At 38.7% G+C, this 25703-nt stretch overlaps 1 protein-coding gene across 1 annotated transcript; it reads right to left on the bottom strand.

The window, feature by feature from the left end:
• Positions 1–5459: 5459 nt before the first annotated feature.
• On the bottom strand, positions 5460–14198 carry LOC310634778 (vomeronasal type-2 receptor 26-like; the record flags this gene model as incomplete). Its single annotated transcript, XM_083353314.1, has 3 exons — positions 5460–6370; positions 8757–8889; positions 13911–14198. 3 exons carry the CDS (start codon positions 14196–14198, stop codon positions 5460–5462), a joined length of 1332 nt encoding a protein of 443 aa, XP_083209440.1.
• Between the last annotated feature and the right edge of the window lie 11505 nt (positions 14199–25703).

Genomic DNA, 25703 nt, shown 5'->3' with positions numbered 1-25703 from the left:
ACAGGTGCCAATTTCTAGGTGTACTCCAAGTTGTCTCCCAGGATACAACAAACTGCTGAGAGAGGGAGCACCAGTTTGCTGCTATGACTGTTCTCCCTGTATGGAAGGAACAATCTCCACAAAGGAAGGTAGGTGGCTCAGGAACAAAGAAGGAGCACTACACAAATACATGAGGTCTCATATGCTTTGCATCTAAGCTTGTCAAAGATTTCCATGTTCTGAAGGACTTAAATTGCTACTATCTTCCATTTTCCTCTCCCACAAAATGCCTCAGAAGCATACTTTTGTGTTGGAGAAGTGTTTGGGCATTCTTGAGTGGGGAAATGAGTGCAGGCAATGAGACAATTAAAATAAATAATTAATTTTCTAGCTATACCACACTACAACATTGTGGTTTCTTGGTCATAAGGAGATACTGTAAGTGCTACTAACCTCATGAGTTGCTTGTGTTTTTCAGATGTGGTTCATTGTGAAAAGTGTCCAGATAATCAGCATTCCAATAAGAGGCGAGATAAATGTCTCCCCAAAGTTACAACTTTCCTGTCCTATAAAGAAATATTGGGTCTCATGCTGGCTCTCCTTGCCATTGCTTTATCTGCAACTACAGCCTTTGTTCTGGGAATCTTCATTCAATACAGAGAAACTCCTATAGTCAAAGCCAATAATCGGGACCTCAACTACATTCTTTTGATTGCCCTCATGCTTTCCTTCTTGAGCACACTTCTATTCATTGGTCGCCCCAAGAAAGTGACCTGCCTTCTTCAACAAATCTCCTTCAGTATAGTTTTCTCAATTGCTGTATCTTGCTTGCTGGCTAAGACCATTGTGGTGGTCGTGGCTTTTCTAGCCACAAAGCCAGGCAGTAGAATGAAGAAATGGCTGGGGAAAACTCTGGCCAACTCCATTGTCTTGTCTTGCTCTGGAGTTCAGGTAGGCATCTGCCTTATATGGCTGGGAAACTCTCCCCCATTTCCAGATTCTGATCTACATTCCCAACTAGGACAGATCCTGCTGCAATGCAATGTAGGTTCAGTCATCATGTTCTATTCTGCCCTTGGCTATTTGGGCTTTCTGGCTGTCATTAGCTTCATTGCAGCTTTCCTTGCCCGAAAGGTGCCAGGGACCTTCAATGAAGCCAAGTGGATCACCTTCAGCATGTTGGTTTTCTGCAGTGTTTGGGTCTCCTTTGTCCCCACTTACTTGAGCACCAAAGGGAAATATATGGTAGCTGTGCAGGTCTTCTCCATTGTAGCCTCCAGTCTGGGCTTACTGGGCTGCATCTTTGTTCCCAAATGCTATATCATTATTCTTAGCCCTGATCTGAACATGAAGGCACATCTGATGATGAAAAACTAGGAGGGCTTCTGATTTTGGCACTCTATTGAGAAGAGGATCTTTAGAAATATATAATAAGCTACCTTGGAACTAGAATCTACAAGGAAGTCTCTCTTTCTTTTATGTCAGCCTTGATTTAGACCTAATAAATATAACTGAGGTAGCAAGAAGCCATTAAAAAATCCTTATAGCTAATGTGTACAATTTCAATTGTTAATTTTTTAAAAAAATGCTAACATGAAGGCACTACTCCCAACTTATGGTGGTTTAAATGAGATAGAACATTTGGAAGAATTGCCTTTTTTACATGGACAGAAATAAGACCACCTGATTTTCAGTGGGAAGCTCTACTGTTCTCTTTTAGCAATAAATAATCTTTGACCAGCTAAACATTTATTGAATTTATTATACCACAAGTTTCTTTTAAGTGCTTCATTCCCAATTATTTATGCGTCAGATTTAGTTTTTAGACAATTAATCAGGAACATTAGAATAAGTTGTTTTATTCAAAGTCAAAGTCAGTGAATTAGATGGGATTTTTGTAATTTAAAGTTATTTTAATACCCAAGGTTTTACTTTTATGCAATACTGTGTACTTAGGGGATCCTTTATGGGAGTTTTTGAAACAATCTATGATTATTTTCTTTCTTAAGTCAGCTAAATATTCCAAGGATTTGGCATCTTATAGGGTCATTTCACTTCTTCATATGACTATAAAATATACTGAAGTATACAATATACTGAATTCATTAAAACAGATTATTGGTAAAATTATTCATATGGATCAATCTGGATTTTTCTCAAATTTAAATATATCTATATCTATATATCAGGAAATTGTTAGAACATAGAATCATAGAACTGGAAGGGACCTCAGAGGTCTTCTATTTCATCCCCCTTTTCAGTGTGGCACCCTTATACATCCCAATCAAATTGTTGTCCAGTCTATTTCTGAAAACCTCCAGTGATAAGCACCCAAAACTTTAGGAATTTAGCTAATCCACTGATTAATTGTTCTTATAATTAATCACAAATATTAATATATTTTCTGAAAACAATTTGCACTATGCATAGAGTAGTTTTGCTGAATATAATTTGACAAGAGATGACTGTTCCTAATGAGAGTTTGGTACCTTTTTCATTTATTATCTTTGTCTTTTTAGCTTCTGTTGTTGGACAACTATTAAATTTGACTTAGGTATTTGCTCCTGGATTTTTTAAAAAAAATCTGTATTTTATTTCCTCCTATTTTTTCTGCATATGTGTAGTGGTTATGGCACAAGGTGAGGAACCAGGAGACCATAAGTTCTATTAGTTCTACTAATGCCTTAGGCACAAATCCAGGTAGGAAACCTTTTGCCAGTCCCTCTCTTTGAGGAAGAAGAGAACACTAGAAATCACCTCCAAAACGCTTGCCAAGAATATTCTGATTGAAAACCATGCAAAAAACCCAAAAAAACAAACCATCCCCCAAACCTACAACCAACCCACAACAAAATTCCTCTCATTTTCAGTATTTATTTTTGAAGCACATATTCAGATTCAGTTTTAAGTAAATTAATTACAAGCCTATGATTATGAGAAGCAGTTTTATTCCCAGTCACCTTGAGTAATTTATAGAAGAATCCACACAGAGTGTCTAGAACATAGAATAATAAGGGTGGGATGGACCTTAGAGGCCTTCTATTTCAACCCCCTGCTCAAGCAGGAGTCCCTATACCATTTCAGATAAATGGTTGTCCAGTCTCTTTTTGAAAGCCTCAAGTGATGGAGCATCCACAACTTTTGAAGACAAGCTATTGGTTGATTGCTCTCACTGTTCAGAAATTTTTCCTTAGTTGTAGGCTGCTTTTCTCCTTGATTAGTTTCCACCCATTGTTTTTGTCTGGTCCTTTGGAAAATAGGTCGACTCCCATCATCTTTCTGGCAGCCTCTCAGATATTGGAATACTGCTATCATGTCTCCCCTAGTCCTTTTTTTCATTAGACTAGACATACCCAATTCTTCGTAACCATTCTTTGTATGTTTTAGACTCCAGACCCCTCACCTTGAGAGGCATGAATTAAAGCTTTTCTGAAAGCCGTTCTCTTATAGAGAAGAAGTACATATGGATTGATTGATTGATTGGTTATAGGTTGTCATGTGGCTATCAATCTATAATAAAATCATAGTTGGAACTTCTTCAGGATGATCTTTCCACAATCTGGCCCTTTAGGCAGTGGTGGGATTCAAATATGTGAACAACTGGTTCTCTGTATGGATGTCACTTCCAGAAATCCATTCTGGGCCTGGGCAACAAAAAATTAGCTACAGGTTCTGCCAAAGTGGTCAAACTGAATCCCACCACTGCCCTCTCCCCCAAAAATCCAATGTTCCTGAATCTTTGAAATTTTGAGGTCTGTGAACAATTCTGGGAGTTTCAACACTCATGGAAACTCTAATAGAGTTCATCCATTTGATGCTGGTAATTCTCTTCTCTTTCCTTCTAACTCTGCCCAGATCTGGTTAAATGTCTATGAAGATTCTCAGTCATCCAGGTCATGGTTATCCCAACCATTGGGACCAGATCTGACTAGCACCTTGGGACCAGATCTGGCTACCACATGAGTTGCAGCCTTATCTGGAGTGAGAAAAATGCCAAAATAACTGAAACCCTTTTCTTGTGCTATCTCAAAAGGCAACTGTTTTTCCTTGAAGATGTTTCACTTCTCATCCAAGAAGCTTTTTCAACTCTGACCCAAGAAGAAGCTTCTTGGATGAGAAGCAAAAAGTCCTCAAAGAAAAACAAAGCACATTTGGGACAATCATGACCTGGATGACCAAGAATCTCCATAGACTTGTTTGGACTACTTTAAAGCACTGTACATGAGTGTTTCTTTGAAGACTATTTGGCAACTTCAGACCTGATGTAGTTGAGGAACATGCAAATCAGCTGGAGGCTGTAAGATATGAGGGTCTGGATTCAGGAACCCATCCCCAAAATATAGATGTAGGGTGGAATGCAAAGCTGTACCAAGAAAAAAATGCAGAATTCAGTTTGAGATATACCTATTAGCCATCTGTGACCTACTTGGCAATATGAACAAGAAAGACGAGCAATTACTAGAGAACAAAAATGGGAGGAAAATTATGCCTTATATTCCCAGTGGGAGTTGTTTTCCTGCATTCCTGTCACCTGTCCTTCGGCCACATATATATTTGAAACTAATAAAATTAAAAAAATCTCAGAATAAAGTTCTAATAAATAAAATTTAATCTCAAAATATAGTAATAGAAACACTCATCATAGTTAGCCATAATCTGCCTTCCTCTAAAACTACATCATGCAGAGCATTTCTGATAAAAGTTTATCTGACTTAATTTCAGTAATGGTAATCATTTAACATGAATTCTGATTGCAAAACTAAAGAATATGAGAACTTGAAAGGAGTTGAGTAGTTTCATCAACCTTTACTTTACTTTTACTTTACTTTTATTAAATTTGTATACCGCCCTTCTCCCAAAGGACTCAGGGCGGTGAACAGGGCATATATAAATAGCAATACAAAAATTAAAAAGGAATTAAACAAGTGCCCAGTTAAAAAATACAATAACAATAAAAACCCATTAAAAAAACCCTAACGTCCCCCATCAGGCTAGACCAGCTAGTTCAAACAAGTGGGTCTTCAGACCGCGCCGGAAGGAGCGAAGGTCCAATGCCATCTGGAGCTCAACCGGCAGTTGGTTCCATAAAGCCGGACCACCCACAGAGAAGGCCCTCCCCCTGGGGGCCACCAGTCGACATTCCCTGACCGGAGGCACCCTGAGGAGGCCCTCTCTGTGGGAACGCACAGGGCGGAGGGAAGTTGACGCCGGCAGCAGGTGGTCCTCGAGGTACCCCAGACCCATGCCATGTAAGGACTTGAAGATCATAACCAAAACCTTGAATCTCACCCGGAAGACAACTGGTAACCAATGTAGCTCGTGGAGCAAAGGTATAACATGGGAGTACCGGGAAACTCCCAAGACAACCTAATTAGTCAATTATCATAACTCAAAATTCACATGGAATGAAGAAACATGAGCTATAACACAAAAAAATTACTGCTTACTGCCTGTAAACTGTAAAAACATCAGCACCAACATCAGGACCCCTCATTGTTTTTCATCATCATATGCTCCTTGGTGTTCATGGAAGGTCTCAGAATAATAATATAGCATTTGGGGACAAAAATGCAACCTAGTAAACCCAGGCTGGAGGCCAGGATTGAGAAGATCTGCACAGCTACCATGTATTTCCCTTTGGTGCTCAGGTAAGTGGGGACAAAGGAGATCCAAACGCTACAGAAAACCAGCATGCTGAAGGTGATCAGCTTGGCTTCATTAAATGTCCCTGGCAGCTTTCGTGCAAGGAAAGCTACCAAGAAGCAGATGATAGCCAGAAAGCCCATATAGCCAAGCGCAGAATAGAACATGGTGACTGAGCCTACATTGCATTGCAGCAGGATCTGTCCTGGTTGGGAATGTAGATCAGAATCTGGAAATGGGGGAGAGTTTCCCAGCCATATGATAGCAATGCATACTTGAATACCAGAACACAATAAGACAATGGAGTTCGCCAAACTCCTCCGAAGCCATTTCCTCATCCTACTGCCTGGCTTTGTGGCAAGGAATGCTACCACCACCATGACAGTCTTGGCCAGCAAGGAAGACACAGCAACAGAGAAAACAACACTGAAAATAGTTTGTCGAACAAAACAGGTCACTTTTTTGGGATGACCAATAAATAAAAGGGAGGTTAAGAAGGAGAGGAGGAGGGAGATCAGGAGAACATAGGTGAGGTCCCGATTGTTAGCTCTGACTATGGGAGTTTCTCGGTGTTTAATGAAGATTCCCAGGACAAATATAGTGATAAGGGACAAAGCAAGAGCAAGGAAAGCCAGAATGAGACCCAAAATTTCTTCATAAGACAAAAAGCTTATACTTTTGGGAACACACTGATTTCGCTTCTCATTAGAATACTGGTCATCTGGACACTTGCTGCAATGGGCTGCATCTGAAAAAAACATTTGCTAGCATGTATCTGTTTCTGCAGCTATAGAATCCTGAAAAAAATTACTACTACAATAAATAAGTTTTCATATGTGATGGAGAGAGAGAGGATATTGAAGAAGGTTGAGAACATATTAGAAAATACTTTCTCACTGTACTTAGTTATTATTTAACACCATACTGGATGGTGTGAAAACATATTTATGAAACATAAATGACCAAGTAATACTGAAGAAACTATATAGAACATAAGACTGAATGTCACCTGAAACTGTAGTGCAACATTGTGTTTGAATTCTACAGGAGGCATCAGATAGCAAAAATCTGGAACTTTGGCTTTATTTGGCTTAATTGCTATTTGGATGTTGTTGTGTTGTTGCCTTCCATATTTTATAAGATGCTTTTTGGGTGCTTATATAAAATTCACTCACTGGATTGTTCCAACAATAGCTATAGCATTTAGACTGATATATTTCCCCATAGTGCTTTACAGCACCCTCTGGATGGTTTACAATGTCAGCATATTACCCCCAACATTCTGGATTCTCATGTTATTGACTTTGGAAGATGGAAGGCTGAGTCAACCTTGAGCTAGTCAGGATCAAACTCCTGGCAATGGGCAGAGTTACCCTGCAATACTGCATTCTAACCACTGCACCACCAGGGGTCTCTATTTCACAAGTGGAAAAAATTGGTTGGATATTTGGGCTGAAATGGTATTAATCATTAATTTAAGTAAAATAGAGATTTGTATTCTCTCCATCTTCATTAAGGAGTGTAGCTTTTAGCACATTAAGTCGGGCCTGTGGCTAGAAAAACGACCCATGCTGGAGCTCAGTTGCCCACCAGAGAAACCAACATCATTACATCATGATAATGCGCAAATGCCGAAGGAATAATTCAATATTTCTGCCCAGAATTATTCAAAGCATAAGGCAACATTGGGTGATAGTACCAAATCCTTGAAAATTTGTGAACTTTTTCTTACCGTGTAATTGTAAAAGAAACTATGCTAGCAATTATGTCTATAACTAGCAGGAAAGAAAACATTTTTAGAAACGTCTATGGAGATTCTCAGTCATCCAGGTTATGGTTGTCCCAAAAGTGCTTTTCCAAAAGGCACTTTGTTTTTCTTTGAAGACATTTTGCTTCTCATCGAAGAAGCATCTTCTTGGGTTGGAGCTGAAGAAGCTTCTTGGATGAGAAGCAAAACATCCTCAAGGAAAAACAGATGCCTTTTCAAAAAGCACATTTTTAGTAATGTTTCCAGAAAACCAGGAATGAATTTTGATTGCATTTTCAATTCTTTTTTCTCCAAAGCCACCTACCTTCTTCAACAGAAAATGTTCCCTCCATACAGAGAGAACAGTCATAGCAGCAAACTGGAGCACCCTCTCTAATGAGCTTGGCATGTCCTGGATAACAACTTTCTGTACATCTGGAAGAAGGTGCCATCTAAACATAAAAATAAAGATCAGCCAGGACAACATAAGAATATTTTAATCAACTGGTTTCTGGAAGCCGAAGAGCACCCTGAATCAACTCAACCAAGGAGTAGTAGCATAGCAAACCCTCAGCTTCCTTCATTTCTGACCATTGGAGGTACCATCTAACATTGACCCTTATGGGAGTGGACTCTACACACAAGCAACCAATGAAAGAGATAGAGTTCTCTATCACATCTATTGTCAATCCAGAAAGATTTTGTTTCCATTATTCTCCATTCTAAAGAAAAGTGGTTCCATTGTAAAAGATGTTTCTCTTTAGGGCAAGTGTGAGAATGCTACAGTATATCTTATGGTTTTCTTTCCATCTTTGTTTTGGAAGGAGACCTCCAAAACTTGGCTTTCTTTGTCAATGTGGACGTCGCTATGTTTCTCTCCTACAACTGAACATTGCATCAAGAAAATGTCTTTTTTCAAGTGCCCTAATTTCTTTCATCACATTATTAATTTGACACCTTTCTCTCAGGTAATGCAGTGTGCTATTCCCTTGAACCTTTGACTTTTCTCTTTTCAAAATAAAATTGTTTAATAAATTATTGATGAGGATACCATATTTCAGTATAATAATGTAGACTATAAAGGACCCAATGTAATTGATGGCATAGCATAGTCCAGCTGGTGATAAATTACTAAAAGCGCTAAAGAATCATGATATCTAATTAATTAATGGGATCTTATGTTTCCTTATTGAAAGCTATCTTGATTGTCTTCAACAAGAATTATTTTGGAACAGAAAAGTTTGCATATGGGAAGGTAACAGAAGAACCCAAAGCCAAGCAGTATCAGCTACCTTTTTAAATGATGTTGGCCACACAATGGCATTCTGATTGTTGGAGACCTTGACTTCAGAGGACGTTTCTCTTTCTACACTCCCAACTTTCACACCAACAACAGACTTATTGGGAAACATTCTCCAGTGCATGATATCAAAGTCAGAAACAGGAACTCCACTTTTATCCAAATAAACTGTATCTTTGGAAATATTGTGAATCTGGAAGCTTCTTAGCTTCTGTTGTAGCTGCCAAGACAAAGAAAAAATGCCTGTGCAGGTTACATTATTCCCATTGGAACCTTTATTCAATGTTTTCTAACTATTCTAACTATATTTCTAAATATTCTGGATTGGAAGTGTTCTGAGTAGTTCAATCACTTCAGCTTAGCATTTTTGTCTGAGAGAGGATGATTCAGGAATTCTCTCCCTCCATCTCCAGCCAGTGCCAGTTATCTTACCAAACCATAGCTTAGCATCAGAATTGTAATCAAATAAATAAATAAAATTGCATTAGATGAAATTGAAACTAAATCACGTTAGATCCAAATGTTTTCCTGGGATATTGCGTGAAGCTCTTTAAATTCATTATACTTTATTTTGTTTAATAAAATATTTTGTATGTATGTACATATACAGCTAGATATAGATATAGACTCTGGTAGTAGGAAATAATCCCATTTGTCCAACTTTCTAAAAGGGGTCTTGTCTTGGAACCAAACCCAACTCTCCTTTGCTTAGCAGATTTCAAGGATCCCCTTTTAGCTCTCCCCCAATCTTCAGATGGCATAGCCAGCAGCAGTAGCTGGACATATAGAGTGAAGAGTGGACAATTGCCTGGAAGCTGTAGTGTGGTAACAGTGGGAGAAACAAGAAGGCTTGTCAAGGCGCCCGATCTTCGCTCCTTTCGCCGCGAGCTAAAAACATACTTTTTTGAACAAGCTGGCCTGGCCTGATGGGGGAATGGGGGGGGGTTGTTATTGTTATTTTATTGGGGTTTTAAGATGTATTTTTAGTATATGGGCATGTATTTAATTATTTTTTAACTTTTGTAATCCTGTATTTTTATTCTTGCCCTGTTCACCGCCCTGAGTCCTTCGGGAGAAGGGCGGTATAGAAATATTATTAAATAAAATAAATAAATAAATAAGGTACTCAAGAGAAATCACCCAAAGACCTGCCAGCTGACAGATATTTATATGAGCTGTGAAAAATCTGAACCAGAGAGCACCAAATGGAAACTTTCCTGAATCCCAAAGTTCTTCAGTGAGGCCAAAGTCTTGCTGAGCAGAAAGGAAATAGGAGTGGTAACAACTAGAAATTGGGGTGCCCAAGGACTCTTCTTTCTCTCTTCCATCACCCCACTCTGAATTGGAGCAAGGCAGAAGATCTCGAAGACAAAAGTCCAGCTGGGAACAAAGAAAGACCCAAAAGACCCACTATAGGCCACTGTAGGAAAAACAGAGGCTTTGATGGAACAGAAGAGGGGAGGAATTCCAAAAAGATAAAAGAAAGTGATTGTGGTTGGGAACTAGAAAAGATATTCGCTTCCCTTCTCCCCCACCCACAAACATACACAGACATGCACACAAAACTGGGAATATAGAGATTAGTGCTATAAAAATAAGGAGATAGAGAAGTTAGCAACAGAGAAATATGGAGGTGTAATGGTTCAACAATTTGGAGGTATAGTTTGGAGCAGTTATAGAAGAAAGGTATTTCAACTGAAGATAGACTGAGTAAAAGAAGTCTAGAACCAAGAGCACTGCATTAAGAAGATAGGAGCTGGACCAATAAACACAACGAAGGAAACCCAAGAGTACTGGAGAAGGTAAAAACAGAATGTAACAAGAGATAAGATCTACAAGATATGTAGATCAAAGTCAGGACTAACTCCTTCGCTTGATAAATACACAAGAGCAGCAAGTATGATCAAGTGAGAAGTCTGAGGATTGCTGGAGAATCCTGATGCTTATTTAATTTGCTAATAGGGAAAATAGATTTGGCATTATACTGTACACCTATGCCATTAAAGCATCTCAGATCAGCACAGATAGTTAAGTTTCAAACATTTATCCTCATAATCTCTCTTATAAAGGTAAAGGTAAAGGTTCCCCCGCACATGCGTGCTAGTCGTTTCCGACTCTAGGGGCTGGTGCTCATCTCCGTTTCAAAGCCGAAGAGCCAGCGCTTGTCCGAGGACGTCTCCGTGGTCATGTGGCCGGCATGACTAGACGCCAAAGGCGCATGGAATGCTGTTACCTTCCCACCGGAGTGGTCCCTATTTTTCTACTTGCATTTTTATGTGCTTTCGAACTGCTAGGTTGGCAGAAGCTGGGACGAGTAACAGGCGCTCACTCTGTTACGTGGCACTGGGGATTCGACCCGCCAAACTGCCGACCTTCTGATCGACAAGCTCAGCGTCCTAACCCACTGAGCCACCGCGTCCCTTTAATCTCTCTTATACTCATTCTCAAATATTATAAACTGGACATCTGCTGTTTGGAATATTTTACCTCTCCTTACAGACAATTTAAAACTGAGGAAATGAAAGGGGAGCATCAGTGGAACCTTGAAGGCAAGAATTCTCACCTGCCATGGCTGTATGACCTGGGGTGACTGAGGGCTTTTAAACAACATCCTCCTCATACTCATTTGGGAGGAAGAGATAGCATTGAGGACCAAGGACACAGCTTGGATTGCTTTGAAAGTACCGGAACCATCCTCAGACAGAATTCTTGCAACCACATGATGGGCTGGGAATCTGCAGTTCTCTTTTTCTGTGCATCTTTCCCAAACTTTCTTAGAGAACACAGACTTTGAATAGGAACATTGGAATCCTTCTGTTCCAAACTGTATGGCAATATGAGAAAATGAATTAAAGATGTAATATTGCATCCTAGACTTTGTCTGGGTGAGGAAGGAAAACAAAGCATGTTTATGTTGGAGATCAACAGAGTAGTGAAATATTCTTAAACTTATATCTGACAAAGTTGTTGCAATCCACACTTTCCCCCCAATGAGTTCATTAATTGAATCAGTATAATGTATTAGGCTTGATAGTGTTGCGGTGGCTGGATAATTCAGTTGACAAATGATAATTTTTACTTGACTACTGAAAACAGAAAGGAGACTTTCTGTTCTTTTTCCTCTAAGACTTCTATCCACGTTCATTGCTGGAATGATCTCTGAGAAGACAATGCATATCTCATTTTTTACAGCTAGATTTGTCAAGGTTCTTCTAAAGTTTTCTCCTTTTTCATTTTCCTGAGAAATGAGACCAATCCACGTCCATCGGAAATGTAACAGCAGCTTGACAATTGCTGAGAAAGGAGGTTCTTGTTTTGGGGTCAACCGATACAAAAAAGGAGAACGATGATTTTGTTCAGGAATATGGCTGATGACACCATAATTGATCTAAGATGAAAAAAAAGACAGTGGTAGTCTGTGTCACTTTTAATCAGTGCTTTTTTTGTAAAAGAAAAAGGTGCCGGAACTCACACATGTCATACAACCTGCCTTGCCTACCCTACAAGGTTCCATCCAAAAAAGGTGCCGGAACTCCGTTCTGAGCATTCTATGAGAAAAAAAGCCCTGCTTTTAATGATAAAAGCCAGCTGCTTAAATCTAAGAGCTTTTCTCCACTGCTGAGAGCAGTTTACTGAAAACTATTTCAGACTAGTACCAGTTCTGAAGAAGCTTTTTGGATGAGAAGCAAAATGTCTTCAAGGAAAAAAAAACACAAAGTCCCATTGTCATTTGAAAAAAAAACACTTTGGGGACAAGCATGACCTGGATGATTGAGAATCTCCATAGAAATTTCAGACTAGGGAGCTCTAGACTGGCGCCCAGGGGGAGGGTGTTCTCTGTGGGTGCGCCAGACCTGTGGAACCGCTTGCCGGTTGAGCTCCGGATGGCCCCCGACCTTCGCTCCTTCCGGCGCGATCTAAAAACTTATTTATTTGAGCAATCTGACCTGGTTTGATGGGTTAGGGTTGGGGTTTTAATATGTTTTAATTACTGTTTTAAACTTGGGCATAATATTTAATTGTATTTTAACTTTTGTATTCCATTTTTTATATTTATTGCCCTGTACACCGCCCTGAGTCCTTCGGGAGAAGGGCGGTATAAAATATAATAAATAAATAAATAAATAAATAAATAAATAAATAAATAAATAATCTGTGGGTTGTTCTTTGCAGACTGGTGGGGGAGGGGGGAGAGGTGATGGGTCTGTGTGAACAGTGAGCATACATGCCTGTTGCTTGCACAAATGGAGCACATATGCATACGCTCACATGCTGCTCACACACTCGCATACACATTCTCCCACCACTTCTGCAGCCTGGTTCTGAATGGCTCAAGACCCAGTAGTGGGGCATGGCCCAGGGGTTGGGGACCCCTTGACTAGAGGATCACTACAGCTCCTTTTAATTTTTTCATTCTATGTTTCTGTGACCAAAGTCTCTTTAGTTCTGGCCATTAACTTTTCAATTTAAAACTCACTCATTCTGTGCTCATATATTCTTGGCCTTCTTTCTTCCTGTTTGTCATACCCATTTACAAAAATCTAATGAATAGTTCATCCAAATCATTTTAGTATTACTTATGAAATATATCAACAAACATATTCATTTCACAAAGTGGATAGAAACACATTGTTTTATACAGCTATTGTGGGTTTTTCAAAAAAATACCAATTCTTGAAACAGGCCACATTGTACCTGTTCTCTTTCTCCAAGCCTAAATGTTTCACTATACTTTGCCCAACTTTAATAAAAAATCTGCCAAGGGAACCTTAGTTTACCAAGCTGCTGTTTTCCTTTACTTACAATATTTATTTATTTATTAAAAAAATAAATGGCCAAAAAAAAGTTACAAAGCTTAAACATTGTTTCCAAGCCATATTATGGCAAGGAGAACAAAAGAAATATCTAATTTATCTTTTAATATCTTTTAAGTTATTTTAATATCTACTCTGTCTCTCCAGGTGTATTTTGAGATTAAGAATTTCACATTAAGAATTTGAATGTTCCAACGTTGAAAGTTTTTAAGAAGAGATTGGACAACCATTTGTCTGAAATGGTATAGGGTCCCTTCTATTCTATTCTATTCTATTCTATTCTATTCTATTCTATTCTATTCTATTCTATTCTATTCTATTCTATTCTATTCTATTCTATTCTATTCTATTCTATTCTATTCTATTCTATTCTATTCTATTCTATTCTAATTTGCAACAAGGAATTAAGATTGCTTTAGCTTCATACCTGTGGAATTTTGTAGATGCCCAAGACTGTAGAAATATGACCAAAGAGTTCAGAATCTGTCTCTTCAAGGACTGCCAGCAGGTTCTTTGGTCTTCCACATCTGTAGTTTGGGACATTCTCCTGCCCTGTGGATAGCAAGTCCATCATGGCCTCATATGTCATTCTTGCAATGAAAAAGTTCTGATAGATGCTGTAGCCCAGGGTGATGTTGGGTAACATGCTTGGGTTCTGGTTGATCTCATGAACAGATAAGAAGAAGGGCAAGATATGGTAGAAGCTTGTATTCATACTGCAACATAATATATATATCAAAAGATCATCATCATCCATCTGGATTTTCTTCTTCAGTTCAATAAAGTCATATTTATTGGGGATTTATATTTCTATATTGCAATAAATAAAATATTATCAGACGCTCACTGTTAAACATTTTATCCTTTTATTGGTTTGAAAGTAGCGACAATAAAAATGGAAAAAATACAAAGATATATATATATATATAAAACATATAAAAATGCTTCATAGAAAGAAAAAAACAAAAAAGCTTTATTAAAAAGTGAAAAGGAGAACAAATACATACATACATACATACATACATACATACATATATACATATATATATATATATGTTAAGTATTTGTCAAGGCTTTTTGAATGTACCTTGCTAATTAACTCTTTCATTCCTGCTTTGGCCTGTCTCAAGGCTTATCCACAGGATATAGTCAACTATGACAGCTCATTATTTGTGCAAATTATTCAAATTGCTAATAAAGAATTTTGGGAGGCTGAGATGATCATTTCGAACTCTTTATGTTCTCATCAGTCAGTCATACCCTTTATGGTTCGAATCTCAGATAAAGGGTATGACTGACTGATGAGAAAATAAAGAGTTCGAAATGATCATCTCAGCCTCCCAAAATTCTTTATTAGCAATTTGAATAATTTGCATATATATATATATATATATATATATATATATATATATATATATATATATATATACAATTTTAGCAGCAAATCATTATAATTTAATATATAGTTTTCTAATGCAATTGTTATTCAAGTCCATATGCTGTATATATTGTACATTTACATAACTATCATGTTTTCCTTTCTTTTAACCTAGCATGTTTTGTATTAATGAGTCTCATATTTCTTTACATTTATCCCTACAAAGTCTACATCTATAGGTGACACTCATAGGTGATGTGCAATACTTTATTTTTTATTTTATTTATTTTATTGCATTTATATACCACCCTTTCCCTGAGGACTCAGGGCGGTTTACAGGGAGTTAAAAATCAACCATACAAAAGTTAAAAAACCAATTTAAAAAAGATTAAACCCAACCCTGTACGATTAAAAACCCCAATTAAAATAAATTTCTCCTCAGCCTGGGCCCGAGAGCTCAAAGAGCCAGGTCTTCAGGCCCCGGCGGAATGATCGGAGGTCAGGGGCGGTCCTCAGCTCCACTGGCAGCTGGTTCCAGAGGGCAGGCGCCCCCACTGAGAAGGCCCTATCCCTGGGTGTCACCCGCCGGCAATCTCTTACCGGCGGGACCCTGAGCAGACCCTCCCTGTGGGAGCGCACTGGGAGAAGGGCACTTGATGCCGGCAGCAGGTGTTCCCTCAAATACCCCGGATCCAGGCCATGTAGGGCTTTATAGGTGATAACCACCACCTCAATCCTTTGAATGAAAGTGGAAATACTATACATTTATCCTTGCAATGCTACAATATCAGTCTTTTGTTTATAGTAATAGCAGGGAGAATCCATTTACATTGTCCAATTACAAAATTCCATGTACATGGTAGATAGTTGAAAAGAGTATTATCTTACTTTTTTTTCTTTCAGCTTCTGTCACACAATCATATTTAACCACTACTTTCTCTCAACTCTTGGTAAGTATAGGACATTTAGAAACATGTGTTTCAAAGAAATATTATCCTTATTGCTTCTCCAACAAAAAGTTGCACATTTTGACAGTCTTCTTCCATTAAAGCATAATGGAGTCCAATAAATTCTAATCATTATTTTTTGTTGTATATGTTGTTATTTGAGGTCCACTAATGCTCTTACTATAGGTGTTAAAACCCTCCCCCATTGTCTGGACAACATAGGAACCTCTTTTTAAAAAAATTCTGCTCATACATACGTTATATATATTCCAAATCAGAAAATTAATATCAATTATTGGCTTCCAATATTTAACATTTGACAATAAGTAACAATAAGGTTATAGTTCCAGATTCAGAAACTAAATTGTCCTTCATTAATTAGTAATTGCAGTTTTTGGAAAAATATTTTATAAACCAAACAACCCCATAAAATTAAATTAATCTTCAAATATTTATAGTTATTTTGATAGCATTCACCTTTCTCCACAAGATAGGTTATAATGGCTCACATCTATCAATATTGAAAGAAATCTCTCTAAATATTTTATTCATACTACATGTTGCTAATTAAGTTATATCCTTTGCTATATATCTAATATTAAACCATTTGATGCAAATGCGGAACTGATATTTTTTAAATGGATGGGTAACCAAATTTTCATCTATTGGCATCAATTCCTATTTGGAACAGTTTATACAATATCTTGCCATTTTCCTAATGGCATCTGTATTTTGCATCAGTGCTGAAATAGCAGTATGAAGTTTAGAAATAAACAACTCTCCAATTATGATCTGAGGATAAAAATGAGGAAAAGAACTCTTATAGCCTCAATAACATAATTAGGAAAACTAGCAAAAGAAATTGGAGAAAACTAGTAAAAGAGATGGAGAAGTTTCTGAGTACTGTAACTCTTGCTTAGAATGAACTTTTCCAAAACCAAACATTTATTTATTTTATTTACTTGTTTATTTACAGGACACATATTACCACCTATCTATACAATGACTTTAGAAGGCTCACAACCATCTATAAAAGATAGTTAAAGACATTCATAGAACATAGAATATGAGAGTTGGAAGGGACCTTGGAGGTCTTCTACTCCAAACCCCTGCTCAAGCAAGAGATCCTATTCTATTTCAAATAAATGGCTGTCCAGTCTCTTCTTAAAAGCCTCCAGTGATTGAGCACCCACAACTTTTGAAGGCAAGCCATTCTGCTGGTTAGTTGTTCTCACTGTCAGGAAATTTCTCCGTAGTTCTAGGTTGTATCTCTCTTTGATTAGTTTCTATCCTTTCCATTTTCTTCCCCATTCCATTCCATTCTCTTCCCCCCAGATGCCAGACCAGACAGCTCAATCTTAGGAGAATAGTCAGGTCTTCACAGTTCCCCAGACTACTAAAATGAGAGTGTTACCAAGTATGCATGCATGTTGTCTTAATATTAATTCTTCCCATTATACCATCCAGGAGAAGACTAAAGTCTGGATACAAGTACTTGTAAATTCATTCTGAGCAGAATATATATGTCTTTGGAGTTACTGCCTTATACTCCAAAGCTGAAGCATTAGCTTCTCACTTAAGGTCTGTGTCTGTTTTTTTTTTTTAAGGTATTCCTTTTGTTTAAACTAAATGTAAAGAGGAAGGCACAAAATGTTGCAAAATAGGTAAAATGAAACAGGGTGGAATGAAAGTTTGGAAAGAGAGCAGGGAAGGATTGAGTGCAAACTAGATAAGGAGAGGAGATGGTGAGAAGTAAGATCAAGACTTCCCTCTTCATCCTTGGTGACTCTCTGCAGTAGCAAGGTAATAATTTTGAGAACAGGAAGAACGCCACCCAGGCAAGAGTAATATTGTCCTGATTGGAGACTGATCCTTGTAGAGGAACTTACAAGGAAATTATCATGCTCAGCTTTCATGTGTCTTTCATGTGCTTTTTCCCTAAAGCACATTGGAAGAAGCAATAATAACCTGCCTTGCTCAAGTTAAGGGATTGGTAAAAAGACATCATTCCTATAAAATGATATTGAAGCGGGCAAAATTACAGCCACACACCCAGAAATCTGTACATGTTGATAATTACCTTTCCAATCTATAGGGTGGAGGCTTTGAAAAATCATATGGGTAAAGATGTGAAAATATTATTGATGTTATTGCAGTAATCAGGTAGTCTCCTGACTTATAGTAATTGAAATCTTTCTTTTCTTCTATTATTGCCTTGAATGGACATTTCATCAGCATTGTGGCACAGGGAATTTATAAGAGAAGCAGAAGCAGAAAAAGCTGTATTTCCAGCAGCAACATTTGATATACATTAATGCAGATTCCTCCTATAGTTTCTTGTTTATTGGATATCAGTGCTCACAAAAGAGGATAATTGCATTGAAGATGATCCAGCCTGGGACTGGAGAAGGAATCTGCAATTTCAGACTGACACAGTCCCTGTCTAATTCCTTTCTTTCTTTGCTTTGATTAAAACAGGAGGTAGTTGCAGGTCACATTTTCAGTTGTTGTATATTCCATTTCTTGTCACATTGCTTTAAAACTAAAGGTGGTGGTGAAAATCCCATAAGCCTTGTTCAAAACCGAATAAACAATCATGTTTTAAATAATTAGAAAGAGAATTGGGAATGACTGTTGCAACAGACATGTGCAATTGGAGAAAACAAATTTGTATGACTCAAGGGCATAATTCCAGTTTAAGAGTCATGAAGCAAACAATTCAAGGACGTTTGATGGCCTTTTACACTAGAAACCTATTTTTGAGATTATAAAGGCTGTGATTTGCTAAAACAACTGAATTTTTTTAGTAGCCAGTAGGGAGATGATAATTCCTTCTTATTCTGTCTGGTGTGCATGAACCCATTTTTCTCATGAAGGTGACATATTCCAGATATCTCCAGATCGTGGTCCATTGAGTAACCCATCAAAGCCCCCTGTTAAAAGTCTTTCCATTAGAGCTAAGATCTGAGAGAAATGTCCTGGATGATGTTATAATGCTTTGGATTTTAATTTGCATTTTTGGTTAATTTTATTGTTTTTCCTTCAATGCATTGATCTGAAAAATGGCCTGTTGCTGATGACCCTGTAATCCTTGCATTGTGGTGGAGTTGGGGCAATTGAATGGAGCTGAGCATTTACTGGCTGGATACCCTTCCTGATGCCTATGTGTCATTCACAGGAGATATTTCCTCTTTGTGCCCAGAGAGAGAAATATCTGCCACAACCTAGAATTGAACTCACAGCCTCCTGATTTCAATATTGTACATATGACCTAAGAATTATGGCTGGAGGGTCCAGGGCAAGTTCCTTTTCGGCCATGGTTCCTATCCCTTAGAATATCATATCCTTTGAGGAGAGATTTGCCCCCACCCTCTTGGCCTTCTAAAAAGACTCTGAAACTTTGGCTCTGCCAACTGCCTTGGGGCCTCAATGGGTGTCCCATTTTAGAAGGCCAGATCCTGAAGTTGAAACTCAAATACTTTGGCCACCTAATGAGAAGGAAGGACTCACTGGAGAAGAGCCTAATGCTGGGAAAGGCTGAGGGCAAGAGAAGAAGGGGACGACAGACAGACAATTATTTCTTCTGTTTTAGGAGAGCAAAGCCAAACTTTCGAATAAAAATAGGAAGTAGGAAGTAGAAGTCAAAAGCTTTTAGTCCACAAGTTTTTTAAAAAATAAAATAAAATTCTAATTGAGATCCAATTATTTTTCAATGTTTTTTTAAAAAAATCTCCCCTGTAAATACAATCGCCGCTGTTTCTGGAGGGAGGGCTAACTTCCTCCTTCCGTCTCCACGGGGGGGGGGGGGATTACTTTAGCAGCTTATTCAGGTAGAAAAAAAGTTGGAATATAAGAGAGGTAGATTTCACCCAGTCTCTTCCATGCTGCTTTAATGGTGCCTGGTGGTAAGTGTGACTTCGGCTGTCTGCAGACTAGTGATTGGCCATATTGCTATGCCCAGTCTTCGTCCCCCGGTTCAAAGGGAACAGCTGAACAGATTCAACTGTGACTCCTCTGAGTCCGACACCTCCTCCTCACACAGCTGAGCCTCATGAGGAACACAACTGGAGGGGCCAAGCTGAGAGTCCTGCAGTGCATCAGAGCCTCCCTCTGACACTGAAGGCTCTCCAAACCCCTCCTCCTCCTCCTCCTCCTCCTCCTCCTCCTCCTCCTCCTCCTCCGATTCCTCAGACTCAGCTGCTGGGAATACAGGCTGACACTGAATCAGCTTCAGATGGATCTGTGACAATTCACTGCAGAACAACTCACCATGGCCAACTGGCTGCAGGACAAGGATTATACCAATATCAAAGAAATGATGGAATAGAATCATTAAAAAATGATAAAAAGGAGGGATAGAATGAAACAGGAATGACAACAAATAAAATATTTTTATTTATTTTAAATAAATAAATCGTATAGCATTGACCATGGTTTCAGCTTCTCAGATTTTGTTTACCCCCTCAGCTTCAGCATTTGTTGGTACTGCACTCCTACAGAACCATCTCTTGGTCCCCTACTAGATAACGTATGACTTCAAATATCATTGCATTATGAACAAGTCAATAATAGGCCATTTTTCAGATTAATGCACCAGGGAATGTTGACTAGATCTTATCTGTCATCATGAAGACTGATAGTCTTCCACATTTTGAAAGATACAAGACATTTAACAGGGGCCTCCAATAGGTTGTTCTATACATCCTGACATGGGCTTAACCATTCTGGAGTATCTGACTTTCATTGAGGAAGATGATTTCACACGCACCAGACAGAATAAGAAGGAATTATAATGGCCTGCTGACTAGTTCAAGAGCGTTTAACTTTTTTTTCCACATTTTAATCTTTAGAATCCCAAGAATAAGTTTATACACTAAAAAACAATCAAACTTCCCTGAATTGTTGCTTTCTTGACTCTCAGATAAGGATTATTCTCCTGGGCCAAACAAAATTATTTTCTCCAACTGCACACTTTTGTGGCAATGCTCATTCCCAATTCCCCTTCTAATTATTAAACTCATGATTATTTATTCTCCTTTGAACAAGATTTATGGGATTTCCACCACCCCAATTAGTTACCAATCAATGTGACAACAAATGGGATATACAGCATCTGAAAATCTGATTTATAACAGACTCCTTCTATGATGAGAGCAGAGGTTGGAGTAAAATTGACCAAATAGTATAACAGTCTGAAAATGCAGATAACTCTTCCAAATCTGGGGCAAACTGGAACTTCTTCACTGTACTTATGGTCTTGTGTGAACTCTGAGATTTAACTCTCTGCTGAATAAAGAAGTATAGGAAGGATCTTCTGCAGTATATCTCAAATGTTGTTGCTGCTGCATAAAAAGCTCTTTCTGCTTCATCTTCTGTCTCAAATTCCCTGTGCCTGTATGCTGATGAAATGTCCACTAAAGGTGATAATAGAAGAAAAGGAATGGTTCCATTACCACAAGCCAGGAGACTACTTAATTACTGGAATAATGTCTGGAATCGTATCTCGACTGTACCAATTTTCATTCTCCAAGCCTCCAACCCACCAACTGAAAAGGTAACTGCCATCATGTCCAGGATTCTGGTGATTGATTTTACCTGCACCAATGTCTTTTCTAGCAATGATTTCCTTTCCCCTATTCCTCACCTTGAGAAAGGCAAGTCATTATTACTTCTCCCAATCTGCTTTAGAGGAAAGGCTCCTAGGAAAAATGATGAATTTGTAAAACCTGAGTTTGCAAAGTTCCTTTTAAGTTCTTCCACTAGTGTCAACCTCAACAGCGGACAAAACTAGGCATTGCCAACACTATCCCAGGATGACTCTTAACTGGATGGGGTTCTGCCTGCTTTGAAATGATTACCTTGGTACTGTGGAGAGTCACCAATTTATTCATATTTATTTAATTAATTTATTAATAGTTCAGTAACTCCCAATAAAGTTATTGAATAACTTAGAGCAGAGGGAGATCGCTTATACTTTCTCCCTACCATTTCTTTCCTTTCCTTACATTTACTCTATAATTCCTACCACACTCTCCACTCTTTCTTTCCACCCTTTAACACTTTTGCTACTTTTGTGTTTACCATTGTCCGTTTGGTTTAAATAAAAGGCATACCTTTTAAAAAGCAAATTCAAGGAAGGGATTTTATAAGTTAATGTTTTGTCACAGAGGATCACATTAATTGTAGTTAACTGTAGAATATAGGGAAATAATTCTAAAGTCATGAGTATTCTTCAGCAAATCTCTAGATCTAAAGAAGGCTTATGGAGAGATATCCATCTTCAGATAGGTATTACCACTTGCTAATCTAGCACTGGAATCCAGCTGTTAGTCATTTCCAGGGAGGTATAATAGGAATAAATCCTATAATATGATCATAACATATAGATGTCTACTTGGTAGCATCCCTTATTAGCATTCTGGAGGACTGGGAAGACACAGATCTTCCCCCTAAGCATTGTGCTAGGATGGGGGTTGTGACCTGTAATCATACCTAGTCTGGTACCTGGGGATAAGGGCATGATTTTAATTACATTTTATGGATTGTTGTTAACTGATATATAAGAACCTTACTATATCTCCCTGATACTTCCTTTGGAAAGAAGTTCCTAGTGGTGTCAATGGGATTGTTCTTCTAATAGAAATTTCAAGATATCTATCACCTGCAAAGGCCAAATAAATTGAATAATTTAAATAAATGATGAGTGTCTGATTATCCTTTTGGCATTGCGCTATATAGCTATAAAGCTACAGTAAATAGGACATGCTTTTATGAAAATCCAAATGGAAGATGAACATTGGAAATTTTTTATGTTGCAGTGAGAACACCTTCTACCACCTTATGCCCTTCTTGTTGGCTGTTCATGAAATCAACCAGAATTCAAGGCTCTTACCCAACATCACCCTGGGCTACAACATCTATCAGAACTTTTTCAGTGCAAGACTGACATATGAGGCCATGATGGATGTGCTGTCCCCAGGCCAGGAGAACATCCCAAACTACAGATGTGGAAGACAAAAGAACCTGCTGGCAGTCCTTGAAGATTCTGAACTCTTTGATCATATTTCTAATGTCTTGAGCATCTACAAAATCCCACAGGTATAAAGCCAAATGAAATTAATTCCATGTTGTAAATTCTTCAGATATACAAATATATACAAGTGCTTGCCTAGAAGGCAACACTTGTATATGTTTGGTTCAGGCAGACGAATGACTCAGAGAGGTTAACAGCAAAAAGGTTTATTCAATACACATATGTCAACTGACAACTGTCAAAATGACTCTGGCTTTTATACTAGAGCTGTTTAAACTGTATCCAATCATAAGTCCGGGTTTTCCCGCCTTTACAACTTTAACCAATAGTTGCACCAGAATCTCCCGCTTCAAGGAACCTTCTTTGCAACCAGCTACTGACATATTTGCAACAAAGCTACTGACATAACACCCCTTCCCCCCCAGTTGATGTTATTTGTTGACGTAATCTCTCAAGTATTTGGGTGGCCTATGGACCCTAGATGGGTATCTATTGGTTTGGTTACTTAAGTCATTGCTAACTGACTGTCTGCTTGGCTGGCTTATATTTATGGGTCTGGAATTTTGAATTACAGGCTCTGACGCTTCTCTACTAACAGATTGTGATTGTAGTTGTGTTTGATGTTGTTGCTCAGGTATTGCAGGCCTGCTCATAGAGGACAGCTCCCAGTCAATTTGACCATGTTGTGGGTTAGCTGTGGACACACTGGTTTGAATTTCCGCTTCCCCGGTAGCTGGCAAGTTGTTATGATTAAGCCAAGATGCAGTGTCCCCCCCGTGTATGCTTTGACCCCCATCTACTGGCATACTTCCAATAACTCTCTTCCTTAGCTGATCAATATGTCTTTTACTTATTCTATTCCCTTCCCCCTCAATGGTGTAAGACAACGGCCCCATTATGTCAGTGACCACCCCCGGAACCCATTTGTCCCCCTGTCCATAGTTTCTGGCCCAGACTAAGTCTCCAATTTTGAAGGACCTGTTTGGAATGTCAGGTTCAGCACTTGAGGGTAGTTTGTCAGGATGTAACCTGTCCAGTTTGGTGGTTAGCCGTTTGCCCCACCTCATTTCTGCCGGGCTTTTCCCGGTAGCCGTGCAAGAGGTTGTGTGTTGGGTCAGCAAAAAGTCTGCCAGTCTTTGGTGCCAATCACCACGGATGATTCGCTTCAAGGCGTCTTTGGTGGTTCTCACGTTGCGTTCAGCCAAGCCATTGGTGGACGGGTGGAAGGGTGCTGATGTTGCATGTCTAATCGAGTTGGCCCTGAGAAAATCCTGAAATTCAACAGAGGTGAATTGGGGCCTATTATCTGATACAATCACATCAGGTAACCCATGAGTGGCAAAGAGGCCCCTTAAGACCTGTATTGTTCTACAAGATGTCATTGAACTAACAGGCACTACCTCTAGCCACCTAGAGAAACTGTCCACCACAACTAGGAAGGTTAAACCTTGAAAAGGTCCAGCAAAATCAATATGAATCCTAGACCAAGGATTCCTGGCCAATTCCCACTTATGAGTGTGTGTGTGTGGCAGCTCAGGTCTAGAACGCTGACACAAATAACATCCTGAAACACATTCTTCAATATCTTTGTCAAGTCCTGGCCACCACAAGTGACTTCTAGCTAATGCCTTCATACGTACTATTCCAGGGTGACCCTCATGTAATTCTGATAAAACTGTAGATCTGTGGAGTTCAGGAATGACAACACGGTTGCCCCACAATATACATCCCAAATGGGATGATAGTTCATTCTTCCTCCTAAAATATGGAATGTACTTGGCATCAGGGTTAGTACTAGGCCACCCACTAAGAACCCAGGCCATGATCCCTTTGAGGATATGGTCTTTTTTGGTAGCCTCAGCTATTTCTTTAGCAGTTAAAGGGCATTCAGGAATTTCCTGTAATGACATAATTTGTCCCACTGGAGCAGGGTCCTCCTCTGTGTTGGTTAAGGGCAGTCTGCTAAGGGCATCTGCATGGCCCATTTCCTTACCTGGTCTATGTTGAAGTGAGAATGAATATGCTGAGAGGAAAATTGACCACCTCAGCATTCTGGGAGACATTATTTGGGGTGTCTGTTTATCAGTGGTAAACAGTCCCAATAATGGTTTGTGGTCAGTGAGTATGGTAAAGTTCCTACCATAAAGGTAATCATGGAACTTTTTTACTCCTGCCACGATTGCTAATGCTTCTCTATCAATCTGTGCATAATTCCGTTCAGCTTTGGTAAGCGTCCTGGAATAGTATGCAATTGGCTTTTGAATACCTTGACTATCCAAGTGGCTGATAACAGCCCCCACACCATAAGGTGAAGCATCACAAGCTAAATAGATTGGTTTATTCTCAATAAAATGAGTTACTGTGGATTGGCTTGAAAGAATATCTTTTAATGTTTGAAAACTGACTCTATGTTTATCATGCCACTGCCATGGGTTTTTTTTATCTAAAAGTCTATGTAGTGGTTCTGCTATGGCAGCTTTATGAGGCAAGAATGTATGATAAAAGTTAACTAATCCTAAAAAGGCTTGTAATTCAGCCTTGTTTTTTGGTTCTGGTGCCAATTTAATTGCCTTAATTTTATCAGGTGTAGGGTGAATTCCATTTTTATCTATCCTAAATCCTAAAAATTCTGTGGATTTAACCCCAATACAGCATTTATCCTTTTTTAATTTAAGTCCAGCCCCCCTAAATCTTCCCAATACCTGTTCCAGACGCTCAGCTAATATTTCTTCATTTCTTCCAGCTATTAGAACATCATCAAAGTAAGGGCATACACCAGGTATGCCCTTTAAGGTCCTCTCCATCACCTCCTGGAAGATGCCTGGAGCTGCTGCAATACCAAATTGCAGTCTGTGGACTCGG

This window comes from Vipera ursinii, assembly GCF_947247035.1.
Source record: "Vipera ursinii genome assembly, chromosome: 2".
Lineage (NCBI taxonomy): Eukaryota > Metazoa > Chordata > Lepidosauria > Squamata > Viperidae > Vipera > Vipera ursinii.
This window is presented reverse-complemented; position numbering and strand designations above follow the sequence as displayed.